General features: G+C 42.3%; 1 protein-coding gene and 1 long non-coding RNA gene across 6 annotated transcripts in view; one reads left to right on the forward strand and one right to left on the reverse strand.

The window, feature by feature from the left end:
- CACNA2D4 (calcium voltage-gated channel auxiliary subunit alpha2delta 4) overlaps positions 1 to 12,232 on the forward strand; it is a 165,971-nt gene that overhangs the window by 74,150 nt on the left and 79,589 nt on the right. The window contains 1 exon segment of the mRNA XM_083461820.1: positions 7,741 to 7,818. Coding sequence (XP_083317946.1) covers positions 7,741 to 7,818 — 78 coding nt within the window.
- Positions 1 to 12,232, reverse strand: part of LOC310687144 — a 34,310-nt gene that overhangs the window by 21,101 nt on the left and 977 nt on the right. The gene's annotated exons all lie outside the window — the stretch shown is intronic.

The raw sequence follows: 12,232 nt of genomic DNA on the forward strand, positions 1-12,232 counted from the left end.
GGATGCTACTGCCTTGGGGCAATTGAAGGCATCTCAAAGAGAGGGGCAAGAGGGGATAACTTAAAGGCAAAGCTGGAGTTTAGGTATTTGTGAAGGATTTATTGCCTTGTGCAAACAAAGGATGTTGTGTGGACTTGAATAAGGGTGTTTACAAAAGTGAACACCTTTGTTGCTTCCTCATAAGTAGGTCAGGCAGGGCGACACCCCGCTTGATGTCACCCACTAACAGATTATGAATAAGGACTGCATGACCCAACCCTCAAACACCCTTCTCCTCCTCCAGCACTGGCCATCTTTTCCTGCCCAAGCCCAACACAAACCTTACCTGGGTGGAAGGACAGGCAACCGTGGAGAGGTGGTAGCATGGACACTCCAAGCATCCATTTGTCACACAGACAATGGAGTAGAACAGGTATCCCCAAACAAAGCCCTCCAGATGTTTTGGGACTACAACTCCCATCATCCCTAGCTAACAGGGCTGGTGGTCAGGGATGATGGGAATTGTAGTCCCAAAACATCTGGAGGGAAGAGTTTGGGGGTGCCTGGACTAGAACTACGCTTCCAGACACCCCTCATGGGCAAATGACAATGTTCACATCAGTTTCCACCCCACTTCTCCTGTAAAGTTTATGGGTCCAGGGATGGGCAGGGAAAGTGGCCGCAGTGGAGTGCTTTGTGTACATTAAGGATTGAGTTCTTTTTGCAGCTCATGCATCTCTAGCACTGTCTTGTTGATGGGAGACTGACTTGTTGCTGCCCCTTAACCTCCATATATTCTAAAGTCCTGCCAGCACTGGGATCTACATTTGTAGGTTTCAACTGTGCAACCTGCAACAAAAACAAGGAAGAGCAGATTGCGCTTAGGATGTTGATGAATGTTCTGTTATATATACTGAGGCCTCAGAGCAGAGAGACCCTTGGAACTCATGAAGGTTGGACACCAAAAAGGTGGGGCCAGTCAGCACTATCCTACCCCCATGAGAACACTTGTATGCATGGCAGACAGGTGGTCAGACCTATTAATCATTGCAATAATTTAAATAGCTGTCAGCATGTTGCAGAGATGAGATGAGGTTATTACTTTGTTTTGATGAGAATGGGGCTTTCATTATTTTGCTCACAAGCTGGGTGGTGTACATTTCATCTCACTTGCTAAATGAAGGCTGTGTTGGTCATCATCGAATCTCACCCTTTTGCCGCAGCGGTGTAGTGATGCAGGATTCGCTCACCATGAAAAATGACATACAGAGGGGTACTTTAAGGCAGCCAAAATTAGCCCAGTGCAGAAGAGCTCTGAGGGAAATTTGTGCCATATGCTTTCATTAATCACACAGCAGGTGTGTCAAAATTACACTAAAGTAATGGAAGGATACAAGGGGGGACTCTCAGCTTTGTGAAGAGGAACTACACATGCCAGTGTATCAATCAGTTACCAATTTGACATGTGTTTGCTCCAAGGTTATACATGGGAAGTTGCCAGTAGAAAGCCTCTCCTCTTCCCTTTCTCCTTCCAGGTCTGGTTATCACTGAATGAAAACTCCTGTAGTTGGAGGGGCATATTCATCAGCCAATGCTTTTTCTGACTTCAGGGTTCACTGTTTCAGTGCAAAGTTAAGTTTCAGAAAGTGTTCTCATGGAATCACTTCTGTGGAGGGCGGGGAGGAATAAATGATGTCAATGAACAGCAATGACAACTACCACAAAAGAATGGGGGGAATCTATGTGGTCTGGAAACCACTATGTACTTTTGCTCAACCCTCTTCTGCATTCAGGCACTGTCATCACAATGCACAATGCTTTAGCTGCAAAGCTTTTTTTGGCATTGTAGTGGGAGGGTGGGTGGGTAGAGAAGACAGCAGTTGAGCAAAGAAAACAAGACTGGAAAAAAGAATGTGAACCAGGATGTGAATGTGGTGGTGAGTGGAATGGAGATAAAGAAGCTCAGCCCTTCCCTCCTTCCTTGTTTTCTCCTTTGCGCTTCCTAGATCTGTCAGCTATCCTTTATAGAACTGTAAAGTTCTGCTCTGGAAGCCTTGGGGCAGAAATACTAATAAACAATAGCAGGCTAGACAAAGGTTTGCTTGTTTCCTTGTTTTTTAAATATTATTTCCTGTTGACCCAGCCCAGTTCCTCTCAGGCTCCACCCTTAATCTGTCAGGCTCTTCTAGCCCCTGATCATAATCAGGTTCCACTGATTAGCTGTATTAATGTTGTATAATGGGCATACTAATGTTGTCAGCTTTCACTCTATGTGTTGCAAGTCGTAGCCTGGCTCTTTCGCTAGCATTTCCAGACTGGTAATTTTTAAATCAAACATTTGCCAACTCTCTTTACCCCAGCTATGCTTTAAGAGAAGGAATATATAACCAGAATGGGAGGAGGCACTTTTATTCCCACCACACACTCCATATGATACAAACACCTCCAAAAATTAATGTTCCCTTGTTCTAATGTGTTATTTTGGGTAGCTCTTTTGCAAGGGACCAGGACCTGGAAATGAAGGTTTCCTCATGAACAATGTTTGCACTTGGGCCTCCTCTCTCTATTTTTCCTTCAACTTCTATGCCTTTTATCTCTGCAGTTTCATCTGTTCCCTTCCCTAAGGGCTTATCCACACTTACCTTTACTCCACTCTTTCCAGGAAGCCTTATTACCTGGCCACCAGAAGCCTTGCTTTGGCTTTTGTGGCTCTTGCGCCTTTAAAGTGGCTAAACTGGGGGCCTCAAGATGTTGTTAGACCACAACTCCCATCATCTCTGACTATTGGTTATGTTGCCTGGGGCTTATGGGAGTTGAAGTCCAACATAGGTTCTTTACCCCCTTGCTTTAGCAGTTGCTGACCTCATGTTTTCTTACTTCCTGACATTCTCAAAGCCCTTATAAGATCTCAGGTGATGCCACAGCATAGTTAAATCCCCACAGCACCTGGTATCTGTTTTCAGCATTGCTGCTAACTCAAACTTACTTAGTTTTTAGCTTAAACTTTGCCACAGAAAAAGTACTTCAGGGTAACAGCTTTGATTTCCTTGAAATGACAATAAACGACAGAGGCTCTGCTCACATTTTCTGTAGTGGAATTGAGGGACAAACCAGATATATTTATGTGCTTGCTGGTTTCATTATAAAGCAGAGTTGAAGAGCTCATCTTTAATTGCTGAATATAATGGGGAAGGGGAACAAAATCTTCCCCATACTTTGCTACTTGAACACTTTTCATCAGCTGGCTCGCTTCTGAGGTAAGTTAGGACAGGGGTGGGGAACCTCAGACCTGAGGCAGGGCCAAATGCAATCCTTGTGATGCCTCCGTATGGCTCTTGTTTGAACTAGGCTGCACCTTTCATTGCCCCCTGTCTTTTTGCCTGTCTGGAATGTGCCCCTGAATCCTTATAATGTCTCTGGCCTGTCTGGATGGAGGATACAGAAAGGTGTGTGAGTGTGTATTGAAATTAACTTACATTGCAGATATAAAATTTACATTGGTTTCTCCTAGCTCTTTGCCTCTTACCCTTGCCCACCACTGGCATGTGGCCCTCAGAATGTTGTTCACAAAGGCATGTGGCCCTCAGGCTGAAATAGGTTCCCCACCCTAAGTTACAGTTAGTAAGTAAGGTGGGGTGGGAGATGGGGTTTCACTATGTGCTCCATTTAGTGATACTGACCCTACTTTATACACAAACCAGAAACTGCATGTTTAGTGAACTCATGCAGGTGTGCTTTGACCTTGGGTGACAGATATTTGGGGCTGTCCAAAATCTCACACACTCATTCTTTAGCAGAACTTAAAATCAGTTTAGGTATGACTAGTTTCTGGGCCCATTTCATAATATTGACCACAGGATCTCCCAAACCTATACAAAGCACTGTTTTGGAACAATAATTTGTGATGGTGTATATAAAAAAACAAACACAAACCAATTTATGCAAATGCCTCCCCAGATGATTTGAAAATAAATGCATACAACACCTTTTAATGTTAATAACTAGATGTAGAAATTAAACCCATGTGGGAGTGGGTTGATGAGAAGCAAGAGGAAGTTGTGGGCAGAAGCGGGTGTGTAGCATATCCAAATTTCACCTCGGTAAACAAATTTGCAGGGCTTTTTATGTTTTTTCAGTTCAACCTGCAGGACATGCTTGAATAGAATTTGCATTAGGATAAAAAAAAATGTGTATGAACACTAATAATACTAATGCTAACGCTACTAATAATTTATTTCTTATATCCCTCCCATCTGACTGGGTTGCCCCAGCCTTTTTGGGTGGCTTCCAACAAAAATACAGGGGGGTGGATTAAAAGCTTCCCAAAACAGGGCTGCCTTCAGATGTCACATAGACATCTGTGGACTCCTTCAAACCACTTCAATCTGTTTCCAGACTGTGTGTCAGGGACAAGCTGGTTTTTGAGGTTGCAGGGGAGTACATTTGTCTCCTGCTCCATGTGGTAATGAACATGATATTAGAATGCATATGCCTGTGGGGAGGAAGAATGTCATGCTATTCTTATTAGATCATTTTCCCTGGAGCTGTAACATGCAAAAGGTAAGGTCAGAAGTTGGAATTAGTGCTGTGTCCAGCAAGTGAACTAAAAGCTCTCATTTCCTTAGGGTTTGTGCTGTATCTACACGTATAACTCTGCAGGAAGTCACGTGGCATTCTGCTGGAGGGTTTTGGTGTCCTTTGTCTGTCCCCAAAACACACAGAAGTGTATGAGTGTGAGAGAGAGGATTTTTGAATGCCACAAGGATAATGGTTGAGGCATATGAATGCTATCCAGAAGGAGAGTCCTTGAATTGAACAAGTGCTCCCTTAGGTCTGTGCAATGCCCTTCCACAAATCAACTTAATTTCAGGGTTGTTGTAGGTTTTTTGTTGTTTGTTTCAATCTGCACAAAGACTTGAGGCTAAAAATGAATGAAGCTGCAAAGTCATGTTCAGGACACGTTGGGCACTGGTGATGGAGCCAAGAATAAAAAAGCAAATGACAAGTTCTGGAACTGTGGGGGAAGAGAAAGGAAAACCCTTATGTTGGGGTAGAACATTCCGTAAGGCAATATCCTGTGAAGGAATAAAAACATGTATTTGTGTGTGATGTGACCAGAAATCCTGACCTTCAGAATGTCCCTGTTAACACAGAAAATGGAACAGTTGTAAAGCACAAAGAAATATAAACAAGTTTGCCTACACTTGATTCACAAGCCTAGTTCTCTCAAATAGCAGATGAGGAAGTGAACCTGTTTCATGACTGTAGCACTTCAGACTGCAGGTGGGGCCTGGCATAATTGAATGCATTTCAAGCTAGATGTCAGAGAGAGGAGTTCCATCCTAACTTTTTACCTAATAGTTTTCTATGTGTAGGGAATGTTTATGTACTGAGGTGTGTTCAAGCATGTGAGACACCATGCGAAACAGTACTGTCTATTATTAGGTTGTCCACTCTATCTGTTCTTTGAGAGAACAGGTTCTAATCTACTATTGTGATTTTGGGGCACAGGGGGTTAGACTTTATGCCTGAGTCCCCTTCTAATTCTTGGATCCAGCAAGGAATGAATTGCTGGAATAGCCAGGCCAGCTTTTTGTGATGGCCCCTTAAGTATGGGCCATTAAGGTAACAAATGAAGTGGCTCTGTGCCAGAGAACAAATGAATGAGCCCCTCTTCTTCACCTGGCAGTTGGTTGGAAGGACAATTGTCAGAGGGGTGTGTGAGAGCTAAGCAATAAGCAGGCTGCAGGCTGAATCCTGTGAAAAAGAGACATGCTTGATTTCTGCTGGAATACAAGGCTGTGGCTATGGGAGAAGCAATACCTTATTGGGATGTTAATGCTGTAAGCCTCTCCAGTGTAGGCTCAAGTTGTATATATGTGTAAATAAATAATATATCCTAAAGATACCACAGTCTCCACTGACCCTCATTCTGAGGAAACTGAACCCTGGATAAGCATCTGGAACCCCTGCAATCTCACAACGCTCAGGGATTGTGGTGGCATGCAAACAATGCGGTGGTTACCTTCTGGTTTACCAGTACTTCATTGGTGTGGTATTCTTCTTTCGTGATAAAAGTGGCTGTGCAACACCTGTCCCAAATGAGAGACCACAAATTTCTTTAAAATATTGGATTAATCCAAAATTAAATGACCTTTAGGGTTGTCAAAACAGTTCTTTCAGAATTCAACCATCACCCCTTACAGGGCCAGTTAATCCCATCTGCTCTTTTGGTAGGTCACATATATTTCAAATATCAAAAACACCTGACACTCTGCTGATAAACTGAATATTTACTAACATTTTTCTTCCAGGGTGAATTAATCTAACCACTGAATAAATGGACTGAAATCTTGACTAATTAACATTTTGTTAGTGTGACAGGAGAAACTATGGAGCATTTTAAGTTGTCTTACTGGGTTAGCTCATGCATGTAGCCCTGCCAGGGTAATATGTAAATGTGAACAACCTCCAGCTTGCTTGTATTTGCCTGTAGGAAGTAGTGTGAATAAATCAGAACTGCATGCATACCCACATGTATGCCACATGCCACGATTGCAGCAGTCCTTTTTTGTAACTAGGCAAGATATTCACATGGATGGCAGGGCTGCTCATGGGTCATGCATTTCATAGAAATGTACCTGCTACTACCAGAAGTCTACAGGCCTTAACTGCATTTGCTAGGAGCAGCAGCCACTTGAATGAACATTCCATGGTTGTCCCTAGCAACCACTTGGGCCTATAGACATCCCTCTCCGCTAAAGCCTGTGGTATTTATGACTGTGAAATTTCATTAGGAACATAGTTCACACTGTCCGTAGTTTCCTACTGAGGATATTTGGGGTCCCATAGCAGGAAATAGGATGAATATATCTAGCGATTCATGATGCCTTTTGCTTATAAACTTCCATAGGCAATTTGACAGTTCACTGTATATAAATGTGGAAACAGATGTTTTAGTTGCTATCACAGAGAATCTTCTCTATGCTACTTTCTGAATGGGAGCACATTCCCAGTTCTTCGCATCCTTCTTTAACATGCTGTTTGGAATCTTTATTGGTTTGAAAAATTCAGATAAGATTGTAGCTCCCTTTTTTTTGAAAATTAAGCAACCCTGTTATGCTAATTAAGGGTGATGTGGTCTTGTTATTTCTTGATCAGTAATGCACAGAGCAGCTTCTGAGGATTTTAAGAGACTCAGTTCAGACAAACAGCGGCTGCAGTATTAAAGCTGTATCTCGGCTGTACCATTTCAGATTACAAGGATGGGCAAACATGAATGAATGCTTCCTCATGAAAAACATTTCTACACCTAGATTATTATTTTTTTATTGCTGTGAAAAGTGTTTTAATTTGCTGGTTCAGTATTTTTATTGGCTGTTTTCTTGGGAGGGATCTGATGGCTTTATGGTTGTACTGTCGATATTTTGCCATTTTTATTGTTGCAAGCCACCGTTGCCCAGAAAGTCAGCCTATAAGTATTTTGAGTTAATAAACACACACACACACACATTATGGAGATGTCTCTGTAACATCTTAGACATGTGCAGGGACTTTTTAAACTTTGAAGGAGCAATCACTCAGGTGAACCACCACCTGCAGCCTGGAGTCTTGACACAGGTTTGTGCTGTTTGTATAGATTAAACCTCATTCTTCTCTGTACTGCAGTTTTGTGCTTGATTTGTGAGTGTCAATTCTGAGACCCTCTTCCTTAGGGATACAGGGTCAGGTACTAAATTTGCTTCATTTATGTCTTGACAGAAGGAGGTCTGCCTGAGGGTGTAACTGTGAGCACTTCTGTGGCTGTGACTGTAGGTGGGAAGACGGCAATTGCTGCAGGTAGGAACTTGTTTCAATACACTTGAGGCATAGGGTTGAGGTTAAGGATAGGGAAACACTTCATTTAGTATGAAATTGTCTCTTTTGCAAACTGGTAAGTGAACCATCACTTGTCACAGAATTTATTGTCTGAAATCCGTCTATTTAAAACTAGGCCTTAGACAAAGTCACATGTATAGAGTTATTGTCATTTTTGTGTTTGGCAAAACATCATATCTGTTTCTTGCCACTTTTTCTGCACATGCCCACTCACCAAAAAAGTCTGCTAATTTTCAGGACTATAGAGTTCCTGCAAATGCCCCAAAGGGGCATACCTGGGGAAGCTGTACAGTTCTGTGGCAGAAGGACTGGGAAGCAGCCTCTAAAGCCTCACCTGTTTGCTTTTTCAGTTAAAGGTTCCGGGCTTACCCACACTTCCTTTCATGTCACGCTTTCTAGGCACAGGTCTGAGATTTCTAGGTCTGTGTTCAAGCAGTGTGTAGATAGATAGATAGATAGATAGATAGATAGATAGATAGATAGATATATAGATAGAAAGAATCAGGGTTTTTTTTCAGCTGGAACTCTCTGGAACTCAGGTGGGCTCCATTGCCATTGTAAGAGAACAAGGGAGGTGTTCATGGTGAGTTCTGGCACCTATTTTTCTAGAAAAATAGCACAATGTAGGTAGGTTGTTAGGTAGATAGATAGACTCTCTGCTTTCCCTGGGAAAACCCACTGTTTACCACTCAGTCTGAACAAATGGCAATTGAGTTTTCCATGAATGATCTCTACACCTTATCAAATGGGCAATTTTCAGAACAAAAATTGAAGCCTAAGACTGTTCAGCTTAGCCATGTTAAAAGCTCTCGATGCTTGTGAATCTGTGATGGCTTAGTCTTTTAATGATGTACAATGTGTAGTTTGGGGGCATTCATGTAACTATTTTCTTCATGTCCTTGAAGTGGTTTAACTGATGTCTGAGGTTTTGTAATGGTAGCAGTGAGTGGTGAGTTCAGGAGAGAATTGAGTGGAGAGACAGGTGTTTTGGAGAGAATGGAGAGTGAGCGCTGCGAGGTGGCTGGAGGAAAAGGTATTGGCTGATAGTGACATTTCAGAAAATTGCTAAAAGTCAAATGAACAATCGGTCATATGTTTTGCTGGTTTGTTTTGTAATTGCAGCATTCAAAGAAGGGAGTTGTACTGTGAGCATATGTGATACTAATGCAGCCTTAGATGCATTTCTTTGTAAGAACTGAAGCACGGAGTTGAGGGAAAAAGGAACCCAAAGGATGTGAACAGAGACCTCTGGAGAAATCTTACAGCTTGCTTAGGACCATGTAAAAAGTGGGCTAGAACCAAATATAGAAGCTTAAGGATGGATCAGGGTGGTCAAGAAGGGGCAGAGCATTAAATATCAAATTTTTATTAGCAATAAGCAGCCAAATATTTGCTTCTGGTTCTGGACAGAATATAAAAGACAAATATGTCATCTTTGCCTCTGTGTATGTCCCTGAATACTGAGTGTTTTTCTGTACTGCTAGCTCAATGTAGGCTGTGGCCTTTTTTAGGTGGAAACCACATGAAGGGAGCTTCTGCGGTCTAAAGCATATCTTTCCCAGTGAATTAAGAAGCCTATTTGCTACTGTAATGTACCTAACAGCTTTTGATCACTGTGCAAACATTAACTAAGACATAATTATTAATTATGGTTTAATTGGGGCTATTTTGTCTCCAGAGGTATAAGCCTAGAGTCTCTTTCGTTGGCTAAATCAGCTCTCTACATATGACAAACATAAATCTGTATAATATGAGGAATTCCTAACCCCACTCTAGATAACGTTACTGACTGTTCTCTCATGTGAGTCAATAACCTGAGGCGTTATGCTTCACTAGGGAGAAACTGCTGTAGTTACATCGCAGCTGTTGACAGATTTAAAGTCCCAGTGAAACTGCTGGAATCTGTGCGGGAGTTCTGCTGTCTCTCTGGTCTGTGTATATATGATGTCTCTCTTATTGTGTGACCTTCTCCTCAAGTGAGTTATTTGCTTGCAATCTAATCAGAATTCCAAACATGAACAAACTCCAGTTTGTGTATGTGTCCGTGTGCTTTAAAGAGTTGATTTTGGTTGCTGCTTCGTATAGGACCATGATCTGCATGCCATGGCTTAAAACTCCAAAGTACTTCCCAATACAAAGGAGTTCTAAGGCACTGTATTTTGCTGTTCCCCAGACCACCTCTCTGTTTGCATCAAAGGGTCTTTTTTAATCACTCAATAAGCTGAAGACAACCACCAATCTTGTGAGCTACATGCACACAGAGGAATTTCTGACTTATTTCCCCCTGCACAGTACCTGACAAAGTTTCAAAGTAGTTGTGACACGGAACAAAGAGGTACAGAAGGGAAGAAAAGTCAGAAGGCCTACTTCATATTCACAAGCCATTGTGCAGGTTCTGTGCATTTGGCACAAGTGCAGAAAATCCGCTGGTCCCAATTTAAAGGGCTTGTTGCAACCCGTCTTCTCACTACATTCTGCATTAGACCATTGGGAGCCATTCGTGCAGACATAGCCTTGTGGGATAGTTAGGTTAACTAACTGCAAATACATGACAACAGGGCTGAATTCCAGCAAAGACCAGGTGCTGAGCAGCCTTTTGGCTTTACCGTTTCTGTTCTCTCCATTTAAGTTAACTGTTGGGAAAGTAGAGGTGGAGGCATTGTAGGTAGCTGTGGTAGTTCAAGCTTATGCACAGATATTTATACAGAAAGCTGTATTAGAAGTTTCACAATAATTTCCTTTTAAACGCAAAGTTAATTATTCATTATGTTGGTTTGTTTATCCCACCATATAGGGAAAAGCCTAAGCAGGAGTTCATTTTGATTTTAAAGGAGGAATATGCTGTTTTAGAGTTTCTATGCTGTGCCTCATTCCTGTGCTTTGAGCTCACCTGGGATGGGGTTGTGCCAGTGTGAGAGTTTTACTGGAAATGCCTTGCTGATACTTGTGGATTTCCCAAGGAAATATTCCACATCTCCAATCTGCTGGCTTGAATCCCATTCCAGATTTGAAATTGCAGCCGAGGAGTTGGTTTAATCTCTCATACAGCTGACGCTGTCGAGCTCAGAGTTATCTATCCAATGCTCTCCTTACTGGTTTGTCTCTGCATTACTTCTGCTGTTGTGCTTGAAGGGAAAAGAGCCCGTGGCTTTGTCCTAGAGGAGGCTCACAACACCGCAGGACATTTTGAGAGGGGTGCCCATAGATTTTGAGCTGCCCCCCTTTTCTCCTAAATCATTTGATAACGTTTTAATTCTACGCAGAATTAGAGCAGCGAGGGGGGTTGCTATAGCAACTGTTTCCTTGTGCCTTTGGTCTGACTCATTTCAGACAATTACTCTCACGCTCCAGGATTCACAGATGTGATAGAGGAAGAGTCATGTGCTAGGCTTTCAACTTTTCACTTTTAATTTCCTCTCCTTCTTTTCACTGGTATTAACTCATGCATGGCTCCAACCCTATTGAAATGTGTGTACATGTGTGTGCATAGTTCCTCTGTGAAGGGAGCCCACTTCAGTACCATAAATTGACACAACTATGAATTCTTGGTGGAATTGTGAACATATTGGGCTCCTGGCGTGTTTGAGGGCATAGATCTGGGTAACCACCATGTATACGCCCCCCCCCATGTTAGGCAGAATCCGGTGCAGCTATCCAGGAGAATATTGTGCTCAATAGTATCAAAAGCATCTGAAAGATCAAGAAAAAGCAACAGGATCATACTTCCCCTCTGTCCCTCTCCTGAATAAGGACCTCTATCAGGGTGACCAAGACAGATTCTGTCCCAAATTGAGCCTGAACCCAAAATAAAATGGGTCAAGATAATCAGTTTCTTCCAAGAGTGTCTGCAACTGGACTGCCATCACCCTCTCAAGCATCTTACCCCAAAAGCAGTATTAGTATTATTTCTGGTATTCAGAAATAGAGTGACCATATGTCTTGTTTACAGAGGGCAATCTTTTCCTTGGAGAGCTATCAGACAACAGTCCTCTGTTTGAAGGAGTTCTGTTTGAATGACTGTCCTGTCCTAATCTGGTTTAAAGATAAAAGTATGCCCTGTGCCAGGGCCATGTGTCTACAACTTGTAAATCCCTGCATTGAATAAAGCCCAAGAGCAATGTATGATGGCACACCAGGGACTGCGAAGACCTGTTTTTGCTGCTTGCCTGGGAGTACAAAAACAGGAGGGTTGTCAAGCACTTGGAAGACCATATCCAGAGATTAGGTGTATTCAGATTTGTATTATGTCTCTGAAACAGGTTCAAAGTAACAAATTCATGTATTCTCTCTGATTAGTGTATCTGCATGATACAGCTGTTGGTCACATTCACGCTTAATGTTTTCAAAAAGTCATGGATGTAGAGTTCTTACATAA

The sequence above is a fragment of the Podarcis liolepis genome, assembly GCF_965112155.1.
Source record: "Podarcis liolepis genome assembly, chromosome: 10".
NCBI classification, from domain to species: Eukaryota; Metazoa; Chordata; class Lepidosauria; order Squamata; family Lacertidae; genus Podarcis; species Podarcis liolepis.